General features: G+C 39.4%; 1 protein-coding gene across 12 annotated transcripts in view; it reads left to right on the top strand.

Annotated features, from left to right (window-relative positions):
• CARMIL1 (capping protein regulator and myosin 1 linker 1) overlaps positions 1–22,826 on the top strand; it is a 201,385-nt gene that overhangs the window by 84,521 nt on the left and 94,038 nt on the right. For all 12 annotated transcript variants that reach the window (XM_068931654.1, XM_068931652.1, XM_068931653.1 and 9 more), the window contains 8 exons: positions 3,205–3,264; positions 5,618–5,739; positions 7,799–7,896; positions 8,272–8,342; positions 8,468–8,541; positions 13,810–13,885; positions 16,154–16,242; positions 20,982–21,076. In XM_068931654.1, the coding sequence (XP_068787755.1) occupies positions 5,624–5,739; positions 7,799–7,896; positions 8,272–8,342; positions 8,468–8,541; positions 13,810–13,885; positions 16,154–16,242; positions 20,982–21,076 (619 nt within the window). In that variant the 5' untranslated portion in view covers positions 3,205–3,264; positions 5,618–5,623. The remainder of the gene's footprint in view (positions 1–3,204; positions 3,265–5,617; positions 5,740–7,798; positions 7,897–8,271; positions 8,343–8,467; positions 8,542–13,809; positions 13,886–16,153; positions 16,243–20,981; positions 21,077–22,826) is intronic.

The following is a 22,826-nucleotide window of genomic DNA, read 5'->3' as shown; positions in this document are numbered from 1 at the left end:
GTCACTGAAATAGAAGAAAGGTAATCAGAAGAAAGTCCTTCTGTGCATAGTTTATTTCAAAATTAAACTTCATGTATCTGAGCAGTTGTTAGGATGATTAAAAATGTCTTTTGTTGGTAGCATGAGGATTAATGAAACTTGCTGATTTTTCTGAAGCCTGTCGTGTTTTCAAAAGCTGCCCAGAAGCTTTCTGATCCTGAGAATGTCAATTGAAGTAGCATGCAGTAACTTCTAGGGAGACTGCTGAAAATAGCTTCTTTACGCTGCAGGGAACTGTCACAAAATCCAGAATGCCCAGAGATCGCCCAGAGAGTTTTGAATGGTGGTTATTGCTACATCTGATTCACCTTTCCTTCAACAGTGCTGCTGAGATGTACCTACTAACCAAGGATGAAAGTTAAATGGGGTAAAAGTGGATCAAGTATAACATCTGCTTACATGATTTCCTTAGAGCAAAGATCTAACAAACTACGGCACCTCTTGACTTTACAATGAGGTTCAGTCAGTTCATTTCCACTAAGCTACATGCATTTTACACCTTCACAGGGACTATTTTGCCCTGTGAAGTGCAGTACTTCCTAATTCTTTCTGCTGTCTATATAAAACTTAGTTACAACATCTGTAAACGTTGAGTATGGACATCAACCTGCAGAAAAGTGTATAATGTATTTGTGGGGACATAATTCAGGTCTGTAAACCCACTTCTAGTGCCAGCTTTTAGTAAATTCTAATTGACTGAAAAAAGTTGAAAGTTGTGAAATTAGCTGGCTGCTAACTACAGGTTTCCTAAATGAATAACACTTACAGCCTCCTAAAAGGATTTTTTTTTTTTTAATAATTTTAGGTAATAAATGAGATTGTTTTAAACCCCTGTAAAGAAATTATTTCACAATTTCAGAAGAGGAATATATTCTGTATTTTTTGCTACACAAGGATTGTAAATCCATTTTTTTAAAGGGGAATCACGAACTGAAGCTTAATTATAGACATGCTGTCACACTTCATGATATTTGTGAATTCTAGTCAAGAGGTTTTTTATGGGATGAATTCTTGAGTCTGGTTCTGGTAAACTATGGTAAACTTTTCTCAGGAGTAGAAAAATACTTCTATTATGTGGAATATGTACATTGGCACATACAAAGCACATTAGTGAAAGTGGAACATTCGATCTGGTAGGTAAATACTTTGCAAAATAGGACGGATATTTCATTGTAGTTTGGGTAAATTAAATGTTAAATAGTCTTATCTGTTTAATTTGACTAGCTCTAGAGCAAAAGAACCTTTTATCTCTATATCAGCCATATAGCTTACCCCAGTAGCAAGCAAGAGATGCCATTGTTTTTTTTTTTATTTATTTATTAATCACAGCATGAATAAAATGCATGGTGGACGTGCTTCATGAAAGATCGCCAGTCTTAGTTGGGAAGCCAGGAACTGAAGAGACATGAAGAGAGACAAATGTCTGTCTTTGCAAAAATGCAAAACGCTGATGCGGACACCAGGAAGATGATGTGGCATCATTTCTGTCTCTCCTGTCTCAGTTGCACGATGATGGGCTTATGTGCTTGCTTGCTTCATAAACAGCACCCCAGTTGTCTGAAGCTACCTGTTTGCTGTAGGGTCCTCCCTACACAGCAGAATAAGCAAAACAAAGCATATGCAGACTCCTCAGTAACTTCAGAGCAGAGTATGGTGCCTAAGTTAAGGCTCTGGTGGAAGGTGGGCTTTGCACAGGAATGGCTGGTGGGTGCTCACATCTTCTGATCCCCTCATGTCATGAGGGCAGCTTAAGGGAAAAAAGATTCAGAAGACAAGAAACAAAGAACAAATAGATAATAGTAACATCTTAATCCTCTGAGGCAGTGGGTGGATATGTAGCCAAGTGCTAAAAAAGCTCACCTATTTGATTAAAAGCCCCTTCATTTTAGTGCATCTTAAAACATATCTATTTTAATTGGAATTTGCTAAGCAGCTTCGTCTTGTGTTAACACCCTCTCTGACTGCTTACAGCTTTGCCAGTGAGACTGTGGGGGTTTAGGAGCACTTCCCAGTGTCAGGCTGCTTTCTGGAAAGTTTGTGTTGAATTCTCATGATTTGAAAAGTGAAGCTTGTCATTACTGATTTCCTGATGGGCTTTTGGAGCCTCTGTAGAAGGATATCCTTGAGAACTGCGCTTGGGTTCTTAACAGTGCAGCCATGGTTCAGGGTCTTGGATTTTTAAAGGTTGCCACAATGGTAGAAATGTAATAATTTAGTGTTTGCCAGTTAGCCTGGAAGCACTCTGACTGTAAATCTACTTCTGTAAAGTACAGAAGGCTACTTTTTTTAAAATGCAATTCAACCAGACTGTTTGTTACAGTTACAACGGTTTTGATGATAAATAAAGGGAAATGACCATGCTAACGTCTTGCTCTGTACTTTTGAGGCCCAAGAGGTTTGTTTGTTTCTGCATCTCCCAGCTGTTGAGATGCTTGCATGTCTGTGTGGTTGGGAGTTCAGATCTTAGCTACTCCCTATAGTCTTAAGTTTGTCTTTGGAGAAGAGGACTTTTTTTCTCCTGCCTGTACCTCCTCTGAGGTTCCGTTTGATTTTAAATATGCTCACCTTACTTCCCTGCCTATCCTGACTGTTGCCCAGATAACTGAGTCAGGCAAAGCTAGCATATTATTTCCTGTCAAACCTTTAGACCTACTAATGTAGTTTTGAGCCTTATATATACGGATGGGTGGATGTATGTCCCTTTAATTTCTCTATAGTAGAAATTTTCACGTCTGTGATCAGTGTGCCTCATGAAAGACTAATAAGTGATGCTGTAAGTATTCTAATTAAGTTATTTACTTGCAAGGATACACATCAATAGGATGTTGTATAAGCAGTTGTGCTTTTTATTGTAAAATTTTGTTATAAATTGTGTTATAAGTTGATATGCTTTTTTAGCCATCAGAGGAATACCCAATTACATATTCTTATACCCTCTAATAACCATTTGAACCCATAGTAAGCAACATACAAGTGTTCTTTTTGGTGTAAAGTATGACCAGGTAGTAGGATATTAACAAATACTTGGTGTGCACTACAGAAACTGATGTAAAATAACGGTCTCGTCATTCAAGGTTTTTGTGCTAACTTCATTGAAATATGCCAGTGCTCTTTAAAATAAGAAAGTGTTTTGTACTAAAGTGGCCTTTTCTTTTTCAACTACAGCTAGAACTAACTTTCAGCTACTTGGAAATCCAAGGAATAACTTCCAGTAGGCCAGGTCAGGTGAGTGTTTTCAACCTAATATCAAAATCATATTGTGGCACAGTGATATATTTTACCAGTGATAGTCTAGTTAAAAGGTACCTTTTACTCATTGCTAAGTCTGTTCCAATCAAGGAGAAAATAATGTTCTAGCAAGTAGGTGTCCCCATCCAAACTACACGTTTGAATTGTTGCATTCATGCTGCTTATAAAGCCTAAAATAATGGTAATAATTTAAAGAATAAATTTTAAAAATGAGTTGCGTGGGTGGGATGAAGATAAGAAATGCAGCTTTTTTTGTAGCTCAGTAGGAATGGAGCTAAAAAGATGCAAGTTTTCGTTAGTCACATAAATGTGGATATTTTTCTCAGCGATGATAAAACAATGGTGGTTGTTGTATAATCCACAGCGTGCCAGTCTTGAGTGTCTTTTGTGGTGTATACCTTTTGTGGTGAAGCCAAATGCTCCTGCTTATACTGCAGACAAAGTGTTTCCTTTCAACTCTTGTTGGTGTCATTCCTGTCTTAGAAAAAAAAGGGGGAGTGGGGGAAGTTATGTGCCAAAAAGGTGAATGTCAAAGAGAAGGTGATGTAAAGAAGAACGCCTTTTATACATTGTTCATTCTTAAGATGAGCGTGTTGACAGGATTTGACAGTCCAATTGTATCAAAGCCTTCATGTGTTTCATGTGTGTTTTGGTTTTTGAAGAGGTATTTAGAAATAGGAGCATCTGTCAGTGTATTTGAACTCTGTAAAGCTTTCCTTATGTTTAACATGCCATCTTTTTAACCTGACTTTTGAAGCTTTCCTTTGAGGAAAAAAAACTCTGATTGCTTACCTTTATAATGGGGAGACATTTAGTAAACTCTGTGTGGTTTTGTGGCCTTATATATTTAAGGTACTAAAACGCCATGGCAGCTAACACTAATTATTCCTACAGGGATAGACAACAACTGTTGTAGTAGGGCTTACAAGGAAAGGGCTGGTTTTCAGCAGCCCCTCATTTAGTATACCATTTTTCTAAGATATTTTGTAAGATTTTGCATTTTTACATTCACTTGTGCTTTAAAAATGCAAGTCTTATAGCTGAAGGCAGGTGGAATCCTTGATAATTCCTTAGGGGCAAAGGGTATTGTCGCAATTTTCCTGCAGGCAGCGTGTTACATCTGTGGTACCTGATGGACTTGTGCCAGGCACATCACAAAAAGCAGTGACAAGTATAAGATAAGTGAACAAATGGACAGACAAAGTAATATATGAGGAAAGTTGTAGTAATATTGGTGATAATCAGAAACAGTAGTAACTTGCTCGCTTGTTCGTCTTCAGAGAGTGAATGGCTGCAATTGCTGGAAGGAGTCGAAGAGGTGGGAAAAATGCATGAAGTTCATGTGTGTGCTTTTGAGATAATGCAGCCTCTGTAGGGTTATTCTGGTGATGACCCTAGACAGGAACTGGGAACGAAAAGAGCTCCAGGAACCAGTTTCAATAAAAAAAAAAAAACAAACTTTGGTAGCATACTACACAATGTACTACTAGCATTACTGGATCTCCTCTAGTATTGTCTATATACACTTCTTATTTATTCATAATTTAGGAGCAGTCTTTTTACTATATTTGCACAGTACCTAATTTGAAAGAGTTTGTGACTTGGGCTTTAGTTGTACTAAATATCTGCACTGAAGAAGATGGAAATACCAGGTTGTTGCATGTGACGCAGCCAAAAGCGACAGCAGATCTGATGTGTCAGTGCTGTGGTAATCTGATCTGATTCTGAACACTCAGGATATAACAGAGACTGGTAACAAAAGGGTTTCATTTTTTTCTTCTAGCTGAAGCAAATATCCCCAGACTGCAGTGCAGTAGCGTTAACTGCGTTGCTGCATCATTTGAAATGAGACGACGTCTTACCTTAGTGATTTCTCTAAACGATGTGGATCAAAGTGCTCAAACTTTTCCAGAAAATCATAGCTATTAATGACTTGTACTTCTTGCTCAAGGAGGCAGGCCTTGTACGTTCAATAGTTTGCTGTCAGGCTGTACTCGCTTCTCCTGGTGTTCTGGGACATGTTTCAAAATCGGACAATAGTGTGAAAAGTTCTTGGGTTTGGAAACGTCAGCTGAGGTCAAGTTTCTCTGAAACCTTTATCCTTGTGGGAAGCAGGACACTTCTAGGAGAAGCGAAGTTTGAGCATGCAATTCTTGTGCATTCAAGCAGAGAAACTTTACCTGCAGCATTGTCATGTCATGCATTAATGAGTAACGTAGTCTTACTGACATGTAAAGCATTCAGCTGGCACTCAAAATACTACCCTTTTTAAATGAATGTGAATTAGAAGGTACCTAATTCCCACCCCTTCTCCCCCTGTTTTGTGCAGTTGATCATGGAAACGGAGAAATGCAGCATTTCCATGAAGATGGCAACCTCTGAGGACGTGCACGAGGTTCTGGCGCACATTGGAACCTGCCTCCGGAAGATATTCCCTGGGCTTTCTCCAGTGTAAGTACCTTTTAGGGCACTTGTAGCATGAACGGATTGTGTTGAAAGGGTGAAGAGCTGCTACTACTTGTCCCCTGGTCACCTGCCTTACATCAGAAATGCACAAAAGATATAAAACACCTTAAGGCAAGTGCTAAATTTTCCTCCAGGAAAAATACCTCCCTTGGAGGTATATGGCAGAACGACGAAGCAGAGCATAGTCAGGGCATGCTGTAGTCTGTACGGTCGAAAGAGCTTTTATTTTGACTGGGTGATGTGGGGATTTGGAGTTTTAAGTTTTATTTTTACTTTATTGCCTCTCCAACCTCAGATATAGCTGAGATTCTAGTTTTTTGTTTTAATTAACTCTTTTTCCTGTAAACAACCATGATGCTCAGTAGGTTTTTTGCTTTGTTTTGTTTTTTCCCCAGGAGTAAAATCTGAGTTGGAAATGGGGGGAAAAGTTCTGTTTAGTTCACATTTTGTGAAAGGACTCACATGACTGGGAGCCTGGTGCTTCAAAACAGAGCCCTAGGCCTTCTGTTATATACCTTCAGCAGAATAACTGCCTCCTTGAATCATATATCTCATTTTCTAGCTTTTTTGTACTATTTCAGTTTTACGTTGTTCTTACCTGTGTTTTTCTACTGTTTGTGTTATCCTCTGCCTCTGAATTTTATTATCTTGCAACAATTTTCAGTAGTTTTTCTTCATTTTATTTTCTTCCTCTTCTGTAGCTGTGTCGCATCTTAATCTGTACCTGCCAGATAATGCAGCTCTACTACTATTCTCTCCAGTTTCTGTTTTTTAGGAATTTTAAAGATGGAATTTTAAGTGGATCACATAAGAGTTTTCCAGGACACACGGATTTTTTTTTTTTCACAAGTGAACTTTTTAAACAGACATTTGTGAACAGTCTGGTTAGATTTACATATTTTATTCTGCATGTGCATCTTTATTATTCACCTTTCCCATAGGTGGAGTAGGGAATCAACTTCATAACCTCAGCCAGCAGTTTCTTCTTTTTTTATTTCTAGTTTATCTCTGTGACAGAATTATTAACTGCCATGATGGAGATGGAAATCTTCCTTCATAAAGAATGTGTAAAAGTGAATATTTATGAACAAGAGTAGCCATAAAACCTCAGTAACGATGAGAGAAACGTAGGTAAAAGAGTGGAGTGAAGGAGGACCAAGAGGACTGCAAAGCTGTGTGCGTTTATCTTAGCATCTGTGATTGCCTTGAGCTTTAAACGTGTTTTTTTTTTTTTTTTTCCCTGGGCTTTTTAAAGAATGTTGCTGGAGCATTTTGTGTAGCTGTTTGGAGTGCTTGGTTCCCAGAAAAGAAATTTGATTTTTTGCTCTCCTGTCAGATGGCACAGCTTTCCAAAATGAACACAACGGAGTTGTGCTGCTGATGTGAAACCAGAACAAGCAAGAAAGGGGAAAGAGGTTTCTACTATCAACGTCTCTTATTTATTCTTTTCCCTTGTTGTGTGGAATTCTGGAATTTTTGAGGCTCTCTAGTCGTTCAGAAGAACGTTTATTTTTATTTCCTAAAAGGCAGAAGGGGGTTTTGTTTCAGTCTAGGGGCTGAAGAACGCTATCAGACTACAGTATTAGAGTTAGGTATGTGAACTGCAGGCTGAAGGCCACAAGTAGCTACGCAGCATACTCTGTGGCCCTTCTCACCATAATGCTTTCACTTCATGAAAGCACTATATAAACTGCAGCTATTTCAGCATAACCAATAATAATACCATGTTTCCCTCCTATTTTGGACATCCTTGTGTTAGTCAAGGACCACAAGTCTACTTAGCTTGGGCACTCTTGTCATAGAAAAGGGCTCAGTTGCTCCAAGACTCACAGGAGAAGTTAAGAGACAAATGTTACTGCTGCTCGGCTGTATCAGAATGTGTTTGATTTTTAGGCAGAGAATTGAGTTGTATTAAAAAGGCTAATTCTTCCTGTACGCATCATTAAAAACATACCTGAAATAAAGATGATCATGAGTGCATATAATTGCACAAGTTTAAAAATATTTTTAGAGTTATGAATGATATTTTTCCCTTTGCATCTAGGAGGATTCTCAAAAAAGTAACTATGGAGCCTTCAGAAAGACTGGCTAATCTCCAGGCCCTGTGGGACAGTCAGACAGTGGCAGAACTTGGACCCTGTGGTGAGAATGAATTTAAAGGCTCAAATATAAAAAGGCTGGAATTGCAGTGTCAGGAAGTTTAATTCTATTTCTGGCAGAAGCTTGAAAAGGTGTAATTAGTTTTAAGGTGTAATTAGTATGGAGTAGACTTCTGATTGGTGGGTGAAGGCACTATTTTAAGCTTTCTTGCAACCTGCTGGCTATTACAAACCTACGATAGTCTCAGTCTGTTTCAGTTTCTTTCAGCAGCACAATGGACACCCTTCTGAGAGAAAAAGAGAGTGAGTTTTGAAAGACTGCGTGGTATATCTTTAAGTAAAAGTAGTAAGATATGCCTTTAGATATTTACTTGTTTGTTTTACTGTTATGCTGAGTACTCCCTTGTGTTGTTTCTAGGGGGCTTTTCGCAGATGTACGCATGTGTCTGTGATTGGCTTGGATTTCCCTATAGAGAAGAAGTACAGTGGGTAAGTACGTGTCTTGTGCTGGGGCTCATTTCCTCCAGCTGTACAAAGGATGAGAGAGAACATAAATCACAATGCTTGGAAAAAACAGTTCTATAAAGATGTATTTTGTTCTATACTTTTAACAGGATGTTGATACAATTTATCTGACACAAGATACCAGAGAGTTGAATTTGCAAGATTTCAGCCATCTTGACCACAGGTAAACAACATGCAGGAAGCATGCTAGTACTTGAAAAAATTGCTCTGTTTCTTAATCTCTTCTTCCAATAGGATTTGTATGTCCTAGCTGAGGTGTTACTTGAACGTCTAGACCTCTAGAAATGAGCACCTGTATCACTTTGATTTTCCAGCGCAGCTGCTGTGTTTGCATAAAAACCTCATAGAGAGCATGTTTTATTGGAGGGGTCTGAGAAGGTGAATATATTTTGCTATTGGAAGCCCTCCAAAAAGTTAGCAGATAGATACTTTTCCTGTAATGATGATACAAGAGCTCAAATTCAGCAGAGAAAACATGCAACTACATCTAGTAGTTAGAGCAAAAAAGGATGTTATGCTACCTTTACTTCTGCAGAATCTTTTTCTCATGGAATTTGGTAAAAGAAATTACTTTTTTTTTTTAAGTAAGTCAATAGAATACTTAAGTTGTTCAGCTGAATCCCAGGAAGTAGTTTCTCCCCTTACAATAGATGCCAACAGAAAGGTATACCTTCAGAAAAAAACTAACTGAGTGTAATTTTACTATCAGATGCTGCAACTTAGCTAAGGGCTGTATTGGGTTTACCAGATTCAACTGACTGAGAAAAGTGAATTCTAAGAAAATTCAGTCTGAAGACATTTAAGTAACCTGAATATGGAAGGAGTCTTAATTAAAATCTGTCATTATACAAGAAAAATGACGAATCTGAGAGGCTTTAAATATGATATAGAAAGCAGCTGTTCCATGGGAAAGTGCAATTAAAGAATTAAGAGTTGGAAAGAGATTTGACGTTAAAAATATTATAACAGAGAGGCTGAACTTGAAGGCAGGTAAATGAGAGTATTTCAGCACAGCAGCCTCTGCAGCTTTAAGGCTAGCGACAGCACAAAAAATTCCACTCAAATATTTATTCAGCCTCTGTGGTGGATTTACACAGTCCATGCTGAATTCCGTGGTGCTATCATGAACTTACTAAGCTGCATGTAACTGTGTTAGCTAGTTCACAGGTAACTGGAACAAGTCTACAGGGCTGCAACTACTGTGTGACAGGTATAGCCAAAGACTGACTGAGTCGGTGAAGACTTGCTGAGAAAAGATTAGGAAACGAGTACTATTCAACACAGGCAAACGTGGGTAAAGAGCTTAAGCATGTTGCAGCGTGGAAGTGCTGGGAAGAACATGGGGCCTTTTTTGAGAGAGTGACTTAGATACCCAGCCTCAATAGAAATTAAGTGTTTGAACAATTTATAAGGAGTGAAAAATTAGTAAATGACAGATAAAATAAATGTTTTATATATTCGGTATGTATCAGATGGCTCAAATGAGCTGGGCTTAGGAAGATGGAATAATAAATTTGTTGCTTCACAGAAGATTTTCATGAAAGTATGTATCACAAAAATACTTCCTCAGTGATGTCAGATTTGTATTGTTAATAGCAATCTACTAAATGTCTGATTGTGTAAGTCCAAAGATTGAAAACAATTTTAGAGAGATTTACATGCTGTGGAATCCATTTTGTGATGACAGTTTGTGAGTGCTGAGGACTGAACACAGAAAAAGATTTTGAACTGAAATTTTCAAGAGTGCTATAACATTTTTTAGGAAGCCAAAACCTTAAATTATCCATTAAAAATACAAATTAGGGTCTGAGATCCTAATCAATTCAAGAATGTATGCGATTATTTTGTGAGATATTTAGCACAGTGAGAAAGCTATAAATTAACAATAATAACAGTATGCCAAAGCATTCTGGTTTTTGAAGAGACTGTTGTGTGTCTTGTCCACCTTAATTTTGGGATTACTGAAGCAGCTATATTCTTCATGTTGTGGAATAGCTCTGAAGTGAAGTAGAACGGGTGATATGGGTGATCTGACGTCAGTCCTCTAGATACCGAGGCTGTGTATTGCAGAAATAACAATTTGTATTTTTCCTAGTGAAGCATTTCTGCTAGAGGTCAGCATAACATGACATGAATTATAGATGAAGCTTTAAGTTCCCAGAGCATCTGACACTTAAAGTGCATAGCATGGCTTGCCATGTGGGAACATGACTTCTGAGGTTTCATTTGAAGTTATGTTGTGCTGTGAACCATATAATTGTTTAACAAAAATAAAAGGGCCCAAAGTGAACGGGGCTTATTTAACTCAATAGCACAATATTCATCCGTATAGCATATGTTTCAGAATATTTGAACATTCAAAAAATGTCCGAACAGTGTGGTTAGCTCTTTCCCCCCACCTCCTCCCCCCCCCCCGGTCAATTTTTTGCACTGTTTAGACTTCTTGCCATGGGCAAAAAATACACTAGGGGACAGAGTTGCTGAAAAAACGTGAAATCACTGGAAAAGCTTGAATGTTGTTGAAGCTTGGAGAGATTTTCTGCATTCCAGAAGTACAGAATCTGTTTTTATTTTAAGATGGCACAGTTCTTTTTCTGGATGGTAGCTTAGCAAACAAGCCAGTAAATAAGTGGAAGCAACTCAATATAACTTGATGAAGGAAGTTATGAGAAGACTCTGCTTTTGGAAATGGTCATTAGCATTATTTCCTCCTGTACTGCTAAAGAATTCAGATCATTGCTGGTACCACATCTATAATTTAAGCGAATAAAGCAGTAGAACATTTTGGAAAGGGAAACTCGAGAATAAATACGATGAGGGTAGGCAAGCTCAAAGCAAGAGAAGGAGTAAGGGTAGATCCCAAAAGGGGACCCCCCATTGGTCAGAAGCAGCTTCAAAAATTAAACAAACAAAAAAGACTGGAAAAAAACTATCAGAGTTCTCCTTAAAATCAGGTGGTAATTAAAATGAGGAAGAATCTGATAAAGCAAAGTTTCTGGAGAGCCAGAAAACTACGGCAAAGGCAGATAGATATCCCACTGTCTTCAGGCATGTGGGGAGGAAGGGGGTGGGGGGAGGGGTGTGTATACTCTCTTAACTGCTGGTGTTCCTGAAGTATGCCAGTATCTGTGCTTGTCTAAAGTTTGCACAAACAGGCCTTGGATAAGGCAGAAGACTAAACTATTTAAAGATGAGAATTTACCAGTCAGCAGGACTGGCTTATTGAAAATATTTCCTCCCCGCCACTGTAGCCCTGTTTCTTAAACGACCAGGCGGTGCAGCAGTCTTTCTTGCTGACTGTCCGAATGCCCACCTGTCCTTCAGCTCTGTTGGTGCAAGGCTTGGGGAGGAGAGGAGGGAAGGGGCAGCCAAGAGCAAGGTCTGCCTGCAGGTACTCTCCTGCCCAGAAGGTCCTGGGCTGTTGCCAGCAGTCGCAGCCAGCTCACCAGCTCCCTGATAGGGTAAATATACGCGGGTGGTGATCGCAGGCAGTTGTCCCTCTGCTCCTTTGGAGCAACTGAGCTGGTGTTGACTGAAAAATAACCGCTTGTGGGCTCTCTCCGCCCCTTCTGGGGGGTGGCGATGCACTGTCTGTAAAGCACCGCTCCACCGATGGTTGCGGGTTGGTCAGCTCATCCGGCGTTTGTGCTGCTGCGTTCAGCCCAAGCTGTAGCTGTCTGACCAACTGCGCTGTGGAGACACCTGCAAGGAAGGAATTACAGCATTTACCCTTTTAAAACAATGGAATATGTGAATTACCACAGGGTGGATAAACCCAAATTACAGCTGAAAAATGACTCTTCTGCTTGTTCCGTTTCCAAGGCAGAGGCAGTGCCCTGAGCCGAAGTTGCTAATTCTTTACCTCCCTACTGATCACTGCAGGCAAATGCCAAGAGGGAACAAACCCGTGTGTGTTGCTTCATAGCGGAGTTCCTGCCTACCCAGCCTAAGGGGGAAATACCTCTGTGTGTTTGGTATTTTTCCCCTAACCTTTCACTAGTCCATTACCTCTTTCCCACTGAGAAAAAGTGAGGGAGAGGAAAAGCTGGTGGGTGGAAATAAATCTGTACACGCCATGAAGCTGGTAAGACTCTACTGCATTTATGAGACTGAATTCAGCACAAGACTGTGTACCTTGAACAACATGGGAGGTTGGCTTAATCCTCGACGGGCACCGCACACTGGTTCCTCTGCAAGAGTGTGAAGACGCTGTGTTTCCATGAGCTTTCCAGTTGATGTGCTACAGCCTTTTGCTGCAAAATGACGCACCTCCTTACTGTTCCCTTAGCGATGGGCTCACGTTTCCAAATGTAGCAACTGCAGTTCTCAATATAGCCTGCTGGATGTTTGCCTGTATGATACTGCCTTATCTCTTGGTTTTCCTACGTGTTTAACTGTCACCCTGACGCGTTTTGAGTGTTAGTGGAGGAAAAGTCAAGGACGGGAAGAAGGAGAAGAGGATGTGAGAAAGAGACACCGTTCAGTGCTGCCAGATGCTTGCCTGCATATGCTCCAAACAGAGAGCTGAGGGCTGGGTACTAGCTTATAGAAGCTAGTATTTCTAAGTTTTTTCCCTGCCAAAAATGAGGCTAGGATGACACTATTGCTTCTCAGATAATTCAGTGTATATTGCAACTCCTTCTTTATCTCATTATAAAGACAAGGGGTTTCTGAGTATCTGCTGAGTGTGTGTGTATATATGTATTTAACGCGTTCTGGAAAAATGATCCAAGTGGTGTGCTGCTAAATAGTATACTAGCATTTGATGAACGATTCTGCTGGAGGGTAGTGTACAGACGTGACATTTATGAACATCTGTTATTGGAGGAACTTAGGGAGAGCAGATCAAATTAAGAGGCTTAGAATAAAGAGAAAGGGAATAATTTAGAATTTCATTTCTGAAATCCCTTTTACAGTTAAAAGGGGGTTTGTGCTGAATGTCGCGTTATCGTTTTGCAGGTTTCCTGCTCCCTGAGGGAATATAACTATAGAGATGAGACAAGGAGATGTTCTCTAGAAGCATTCAGTCGTGGAATTATATTAAATCATCATACTGCCAAAAAGCTTTTTACCGTCATACTCAATTATAATTAGAGATGATTAAGAAGCTTAAATATGTCACAGGCTGAAGCAAAAGTAATGCTGAGAGTAGGAATGGCAGCCCAGACAAATTCCTGGTTTAAAAATCCATGCTAGCATGGATGTCAGTTGGCCAGTCAAAAATCTGTATTAAAATATGGCAAGATACACAGCTGCTCGTGGTGCTCCTTTTCCTCCTTTAGAATGCAGAGTTTCCTGTAAAGGTGATGACAGTTGATTAGCATTGCAAAAGCAGTGTATTAGATATTGAAGAAGGTTTAAGAGGTTTTGTTTCAATGACCACAACTGGCGGTTATATAAAAAGTGTGTAAAAGTGTTTTTCTTTTTCTAGAGACTTAATACCTATAGTTGCTGCTCTGGAGTACAATCAGTGGTTTACAAAGCTGTCCTCCAAGGATCTGAAATTAGTAAGTAATAAATTGAAACAATATACCTGCTCTTTCCAGGCTTTGTTGCGTTTTAGAGGATGCTTTTACGTTTGTCAAGAAGGTGAACTTTAGGGAAGTAAAACTGGGCATCTTGATGAATTTTTCTCTCGGGTGTCTGAAACTAATCCTTTAAAGTAATAAGCACATAGTGATGTGTGACAACGCTGTTCTGCCACAACAGTTTTCTTTTTGAAAAGCAAAAAGGGGGCAAATCTAAACAAGATGGACTACTTTAAATGCAGTGCTAAGAAAATCAGTAATTAGGTGTCTAATTCTAATATATCAATATATCTGATTCTAATATATCAAAATATGCCATTTCTACTAAACTTGAAAGTTAAGTCACAGGTGAAATTAGTGGTTTGAAAAGCTTCTTTCACACTTGCATGCAAAACCTTTCTCCTTAAAAATGAAGGATAAGAGTCTCTTGATCTAAAAGTGTGCTCATGGCATTCGTAGCTTATGTGACTCTTGGCAGAAGAGTAGGCAGAACACTTTTTTCTTTCTTGCTGGGACACCTTGCTTAAAATTGTATATAGAGCGAAACTGAGGATATTTTTAATCTTCTTGTGGTTCTGTGCTAAAATCACCATTGTAAAAAGGTACAATAAAATTATCAGCTTCTGCTTTGGATTCAAAATTTAAGCGAAGTAGTATACTTAGATGAGTAGCCCGTGCAGTTTGCCTAGAACAAGAACTAGCCATATTATCCATCTGAGATTTTTTTTTCATGGAAATTTGGGGAATTTTTAGCAACTCTTATGTGGAAGAGATTTATTCAAACAAGTAAACTTTGTTAATCTTTGGAAATGCACCAGTTCGTTAAAACAAATCTTTGCCTTCCATACATTCCATTTTCAGTCAAAAGTATCATGAAAAAGCGTTGAAGAGTAAATCCATGCCCTAGAAACACTATTGAGGGTCAATGTGAGTTCAGACATATCCAGAGGCCATAGAGTGCATTGTGCTTTATGGACCCCCCACCCCCACCAGCGTTGTCTCAAATAGACAGCATCTGTAGTGTTTCCCCAACACGTGGAACTTTCCATTTATGAACGCACTGCTGTGGAAGCAGTGGGAAAATGTTCTGAAGTATAAATATATGGAAGGTAAAGAGAGAATTGGAGAGAGAGGTGAGTTGACAAAATTTGGGCAAAATTGTGACCCTACTGTGGTTAAAAAAAAAAAAAAAAAATTATGTGCGTGGTAGAGGGTTGTTTTTTTTTTTTCTTTTTAAGAGATTCAATTCCTTTAAACCCCCTCCCTCCCCCAAAAAACCCCCAAACCTGAAAAATGTCAGCCTGTTATTAGAAACAGAAATGTCCTGATTATGAATGTCACTTCGTGATTTTTAAAGGTGGATAATATAGAATACTTTCAGCACTTCGTGTTAATGACTGGAGTTCAGCATTAGCTTCCACATGAATGTTGGTTAGTGTGTGCTGGGAATATAGACAAATTCGGATGCAAAATAAAGGATTATAGCAAAAGGTAATGAGATTTTGAGTTCACTGTATAGCTTTTGAATCATTAAAGCTTTCTCTCTTCTTGAATGAACACAGCAAACAAATTGTTTTGTTATCATGTTTTGTTTATGGTACTTGCAAACGTCCATGCAAATTACAGAATTTTACTACAGTGAAGGTCATACGATGTGTTTTAGTTCTATGTAGGTTAGGAGAATTCATACTGAAACGCACAGCGCTGACTTTCTAGTCCTTAAGCAATCTTTGGAGGACATATAGCTAGACTCTTGTTGCTCCTGGGGATTCTTTTTTTTTTTTTCCATGCGTTATAACATCCCTGTTTGTGTTTAGTTGTCACTCCTGCTTAGGCTTTATTCTCCATTGTGTTAGCTGCCACTTTCTTCTAAAGCTGTAATATGAATATGAACAAGATTTCTTTAAAAATTAAATGAGTGTTGTGGGTTTTTTTTTCCCTGAATGGCAGGGCTTGGGTTTTTTCCTCTTTACTGTTATTATAATAATTCTACCCCTTATGACTAGATGGCCCGTTTCTTAAATGACTCACTTTTAGCCTGCCTCTCGCTTCTCTCCGAGTCTTTTCCAGATGTCCTCTCTTGCCATCTGACTCCCTCAGGGATGTTCCTGGTATCCTTGTTTATTATTTATGTATGAGTAGAAACTGGTCGTGGCCTAGATCCTGTTATGATGTAAAGCTTATAACTAAATAACTGTATGTTCCATGTTTGAGTTCTTTAATATTGTTCTGTCTTTTCTGTTGTAGTCCACTGATGTCTGTGAGCAGATTCTGCGAGTGGTGAGTAGGTCCAATCGATTGGAAGAGCTGGTATTAGAGAATGCCGGGCTTAGAACGTAAGTAATTTCTTCAGAATGTTGTATTAATTGCTGCTTACTCCCACCAGAAAGGATGGATAATATGTGTTAACTAGAATAAGCATTTTAAAAGTTCATATCTAGTATGTACCTTGCTCTGAGGAGCTTGTGGTCAGAAGCTTTTGGTCAAGTTTTTCAGAGGTTTCTTATGTCCAAGAAGTCCCTTTAAACTGACGTGTTTTAAAATCCTGCCACCTCCATTTAAACTGACGTTTGTTAAAATCCTGCCTGAAGAGTTGGGTTAAATGGAGCAGAATGGATTGGATAGGAGCATAAACCCTAAATCAACTTGCACTGTTCCTCTCCAAATATACTTACCAATGCTAGCATGAAAACCTTTTATTGTTTAGAAAACTGTTAAACTTTGTTTATTAAACAGCATATTATTCCACCTTGCATAACAGATTACAGTTTCATTCTCTAGACAGCTGTTTTTCTCTTACTGGGGATTGCAGCCTGTTCAAATAAGATAGTACTTTGACATTAATAAGTTTTTTTAAAGAAGCAGGAAAGTAGATAAATAAGTTTAACCCCTTCCCTTAGCCTTAACAGAATGGTATGTAGAGGAAAGCCTTGCAATTTAGTCCTTGCATGAGTTTTAAATACAGTAAATGATTGTTACTAAGTATTTACTTTTTTTCCTCATAGGAAATAAAGGCAAAGTTCAAGTTGTAAACTAGCCCATTTGGAAGTAGTTGTAGTTTGTTTTAGTATTAGAGTAGCAACCAAGACCATGTAGACAAGATGCAAAATCTAGTGCTAATGAATTTACATATTTGATAAAACAAAGCAGCAGAAAGATAGGAGAAGGATTGTTTTGCTCTCCTCTCCGCCCCTGGCTTTTGCATTGGAAAAGCTGTTAATGCAAACTGCCTAAATTACTCAGGAAATTTGTAGCGGAGTGTGGGATTAAACTAAACCTCCTGCTCACAGTGCATTGCCTCAAACACAGGTGCCTGATTTTATCCCATTTTTCTTGCACTGTGTGCGATGAAACGCAATGACAATCACGATTGTTAAAAGATTGTTAAAAGACGACCTTTGCACGTTGCCTGCGTTAGCTTGTCTCAGTTGGAACTGGTTTCAGTTTTAATAGGACTTGACAGATAAACAACTGGAGACTTTGGTTTTCATACCACCGTCTACATACATAGTATTTGGTGTGTTGCCTTAGTGCATCTCCTCTCCGATCAGGGTTGTCTGTTCTTGTCAAGGATGCATTTGTCAATTTTACAAGTTACCATATCTGCTTGCTGGGAAGAAATCCTATTGTTACTGGGCATCTTCCCTTCACCTAGCTTATAGACCAGTCATCTTTAATGAGCTGTGACAGACTGCCAGACCAGAGTTGAGAAAGAGCTGGTAAGAGCAATGCTTGCAGAAATACCCAAGCTGTTGTAAGAACGTATTTCCTCCTGCAGTTGAGTCAGTTTAAGGTGTTTCCACCCTTTTCTGCTTCCAGCTTCTCGCTTTGGTGATTTGGTTTGGGACATGGCCCCGTAAGCAGCTGTCATCCTCCCAGATGAGGGGAAAGAAAACTCTTGTGCAGTGGTAGTAGTAAGGAGCCAGGTCCAGGGAAGTGTGAACTTGCTATTGGGGAAATCAGGTTGTCAAATGGAACCCCCTGACTGATGGGATTTATATGTTCTTGAAAACAGTTTATTTGTTCTTGCCAGTTTATATGTTCTTGAAAATTTTATCCTCATTGCTATTTCTTTAACAGGCATAAAGGGTGCAGTCTAGATTATTTTGGATGGATTTAAGTGGATACTGGTGTTTGAAAATTGCTAGCATGGTAATTGAGACTGGTAATATCCAAATTTCAGAGAAAGGGAAATAGTCTAGGAGATCCTGAACAAATGAGCTGGAAAAGAGAGTTCCATCACTTAGGTGTCTTAGAGGAAGGAAGAGGGGAGTATGTGATCACTAGAACATTCGTTTTCAAGAAAATTCCAAGACGAATGCTTCAGTCTGCGAAGGCCCGTTTGCAGGAGCTGGTGAAAACAGTATGTTTTTTGCACTGACGTGTTCTCTGCAGTCTGGCAGAACGTCCCCACTGCCATCTGCACCGGCCGCTGCAGCCCTGCAGGGCAGCCAGCAGGGAATGGCCGCTACAACAGAGAAGGAACAGAAGTGCCTGCTAATGATATGGGGAAGAGCTTTGACGGTGGAGTTGCGTCTCGTTTTACCCTGCTGGATGAGCTCTGAATATCCTTAGACCTGAGACCGCTACATGGGTTTTTTCCTTCCATGCGTGTCCCCTTCTTTTCTGTTACAAAGATGTCGTTTAGACAGATCTTGAGGAATTATTTTGTTTGTCTGAGATTTTCAGATCTGTGCTATTCTTAGCATTGGTGAAATATCCTTATTCTGCTGTATATTTATTTATACTGGGCCTTTCTTAGGCTTTACCTCCTCAGTGCATGCAAATGTGGATATGCAGTATGTGCATATCCATGGATTTGCTGCTTTTTAGAAAGTGTCAGGCTTACACTTGCGTGCTCTGTGGCTAAAGCGTGCTGCCAACCAAACAATAAATTTTAGGACTTGAAAGAGGAGCAGATAAAGAGGAGGGGAAGGGAATTCACCCAGTGAACAGAGAGCGCACAAGCCTCAGTTTCAGGCAGAGGCTGCTCGAGGAGTGGGGAAGTTGTGTCAGTTCTTCCAAAGTGAGCCTTGGAGCCCTGTGCAGGTAATCCAATGCTTTCTGGTGGCAGTGCATTTATTGTGCCTCTGCTAAATAGTTCACACACACTGTAGCTGTCCAAAAAGTTCTGGTAACTCTGCTTATGTTGATGGCAAAAGCTGGGGCAGAGTTTGCAAACAAGCCTGGAGACGTAGGCAAAATAATGTAATGACAAGAATCTCTTAGGGGTGAAGGAAGAGGAAGAGACTCCCTGTGAAGAAAGGGTTTTTAAAACTCTTTTAAAGGGTTTTTAAAACCCTGCCCATTTTTTTTTAAAACTCAAAACCTCATTATTCCTTGACGGGACCTAAGGGGTTTGATACATTTGCTTAAGCACAGGCATCTGGTGCCATTTGAAATGCTGGAGGGTATGCACGGAGGGCCTACAGGAGATGTGTACTCTTCTGCAGCAGCAGCTGGTGGCAAAGCAGAACATCCTGAGGCTTGTCAGATTGTACTGATTCAAGCTCAGAATTTCTTTTTGTTATGCGTTTGTATTCAAACGCTACTTGTGTTTTAGGAAAAAAGTACACTTGTCCTAAAGGCAGCCCATCATCAGACATCTGCAGCATTGAAGCATTTTGCACCCCCAGGAGTCTCTCTGAGGAAATGGGATTCCAAAGGACAACTAAACTTTCCAGGAACATCTCTGTGCTCAAGTATACCTTGCAAGCTAAAAGATGGGCAAAAGCTGTTGTAGCTTTTGCTGTGCAGATTCCACTCTTTTCCAGAGTGTGGAAGAGGATGCTACCTCCACTGCTGTTCTCAGTACGCACACTGATCATTTGTATAGCGGGCAGGATCTGCCCCAAAGAAAATGGGGTAGTGTTAATTATGACTCTTCTATCAGTGTAGCCATTAGTTCTCTAACACCGGGCTACAGAACGTTTCTACTGCAAGGCAGAGAGAGAAGGAAGCTGTGTGAAGGAAGCTCAAGGGATATTTTTGTTGTCTACCTCAGTAACTAGCTTAAGTACAGTAAGAACATCGAAGTTATATATTCAGTTTAATGAAAGCACCCAATAGGATTAGTTCCTTTATGAGTAAAATCTTCCCAGCATATGCAACGACAGGTTTGAGGAGTTGGTTTACAGCCAGTGATAGCAAACAGCCTTGTGACTGAAGACATGAAATATATCTCCATCACAACCTGGCAGGGTGGTCATGCAGGGAAACCAAATCTAGTTTTGAACTCAGTACAGTGAGTGGTGGTAGTCCAGCTGCAGCAACACACTGCTCAGACAGGGCCAAGTCCCCTTGCCTCTCAAGTGGTTTGGGACAGAAGTCATGCTAGTACAGACCCCACAGCTACCTGTAGTAGTTAGTTAAAAGTCAGTTCAAAGCTCTCTGTGCCACCTGGCGTGGCTGTTGTAGGCATTATACAACTGATATACTGTAGTCTCTCTTTTGGGCCATGCTGCCAGAATTGAGAGCAGCCAATTGCATATCTTTAATGCTTCTCATTGTAAAAAGGAGCAAGCAAAGAACAGTTCACCAGTGTGCTGCTCTTCTTTGAGAGAGTTATTCCTCCTGTTTTACAAGGTCAGAAATGCTTCTGTTTGTTTTTGACCTTCTGGGTATGCTGCAATGCCCATCTGTTTGAGTGATTGTTGGTTGAGGGCTGCTGCAAGTGAGGGAGTTGGCTTGTGAGTGAAGGAATAGTGAGTGGTGCACAAGTTGCTATATGCTGATCCCACCCCTTGTGGCAAGACAGAAGGTGAAAGACATGCTCGAGTTTTAAGTTATTCTGCGTAACTCCTGCTTTATTATGGCTTCAGATCTTTATCAAAAGTACTTCAAGCTTTGATTGAGTGCTCTTCAGTCTCTTAGATGACAGAATAAATAAATAATAAAATAACCTTAGACACAGCAAATCAGCAGGATAAGCATTGTTTAAAACTGTGAAGAATCATTTCTACTTTGCAGTTGGCCACTTCTGTCTAGTAATCCCTTCACACTTTTAAGCCTCTGAATGGGCTGTTGATTCAGGAGATAACAGAACTCTTTCCCCCTCTCTGTTCTTTTCTTGCAGAGATTTTGCACAGAAACTAGCCAGTGCCCTAGCCCATAATCCCAGCTCAGGACTCCATACGATTAACCTTGCTAGCAATCCACTTGAAGACAGAGGTACGGTAACATTTGCATTTTTCTCTTTCTACGAATGTAATAGGGGGATTACTGCTGCTCCATTCAGCTTTGTCTGAATAATAGACTATTGTTCTGGGTGTAATGCCATTGTAAATATCTGTTGTTCACAAATGACTGAGAATTACTATTCTTTTTGATTTATACATATCCATTAGCTCGTCAAGAAGTATTCAGATGTCTTAAAGCAACCATGATTTTCATTAGATTCCATTACATTTTCATAGGGATTTCTTTTAAAGGAAGATAGAATTCAGTGAATATTTCAGGCCAGAGAGGAAATAAAATAGCTTTTTTTTTTTTTTTTTTAAACACAGTATAATCAATTTGAAGATGAAACGTGAGACAACTTTGTTGCTTGGATTATATTTTCCTGATGTTTTTCCCTTTTTATTTCAACCATAATTCTATATATATTTCCAAGTGCATTGCAGCTGTTCCTTTTTCAGCTTTGTGCTGTTCCTTAGTATTGCCAGTGCTTTGACCCTGTAGGTACTGCAACGGTCTGTAATACTGGCATATCTGGCATTCTTGTGTAGCAAAGCACTGCTGACTCCACAGGATAGAAAAACAAGCTGAACAGCTCTGCTTTTCTCCAGCTAGGTACTGGCAGGAATGATTTCAGTACATATCAAGTCAAGTCAGTACCCCTCCTATGTCTGCTCTCCTTTCACCCAAGGCATTTATTTTTAAAATAAGGTTACATTCTTTCAGTCTGGAGTTGACCCTTCAGCGCTGCCCATGTGAGATTTCCATTTGCTTCACTTAATGCGTTCCAAGCACACAGTGTTCTTGGGATCAGACCATCTTGTGTTCCTGTTGGGCCAAAAGGAAAATAGGAATTTTATTCGGTGAAGCTTTCCTTGTTTTATTTGGGTGGTTTTGGGAAAATTTTGCAGTCTCTTTGCTGACAGGATTCAAAATGGAAAAACTTCATTTTGTTCAGAATCTTACTGACTCAGAGTGCTGTTCTTAACATAGACTTGTGTAGCTGTGTCTCCCTTCTCACGTTTTCAGTGACGGAAAAACATGACGTTTTCTCTTTTGTATCACTTTTCCTATTGACTAGAAACAAGTATGAAAATATTTTTATCTTTAACCTACTCAGAGTAGACTTCCCTCCACTGTGTCTATTCAGATCAATTGCTTTAATTCTATTTTGCACCCTTCCTGGAAAACTCCGTATCCACTGTTTTGCTGAAAAACATTATTACAAAATGTCCCAAAGACCTAACTGCATTACTCTAGGATTTCTATTGCTGTGAGCTGAAAAAAGGCTATCACTTTATGCGCATTATTCATTCTACTTTTAAAGAAGTGCATTTAGATTGTGTCATAAAAGATTTTTTAAAAAGCTTTTTATTCCTCTTGAAAACAAAACAAGTAACAAAAACACTTGGTAGATTGTCTACAGTCCAGAAGAATTTTTTTTTTTTGTATCAGTGTGGATGCTTGCTTTGCAGCAAAGCTATTGATTGAAACCATTCTGAAGGAGGCACGTATAAAAATGAAATGTAGAAAGCAACAACTTGGAGAAATTAGTCGTTTTGGTTTTTTCATTAGCTCAATCTCTTCTGTCACGTGTGCAGTTAACGGTTAAACCTTTTCATCAGAGAATTAGGTAAGTTACATGGGTACTTAAATAAAGAGAAATTACCTGTAATTGCAATGTGCGAATACTGCAGTTTTTCAGCTTAAGACATACTTCCATGTCCTGTGATCTGATAGTCAG

This window comes from Struthio camelus, chromosome 2 (assembly GCF_040807025.1).
Source record: "Struthio camelus isolate bStrCam1 chromosome 2, bStrCam1.hap1, whole genome shotgun sequence".
Lineage (NCBI taxonomy): Eukaryota > Metazoa > Chordata > Aves > Struthioniformes > Struthionidae > Struthio > Struthio camelus.
This window is presented reverse-complemented; position numbering and strand designations above follow the sequence as displayed.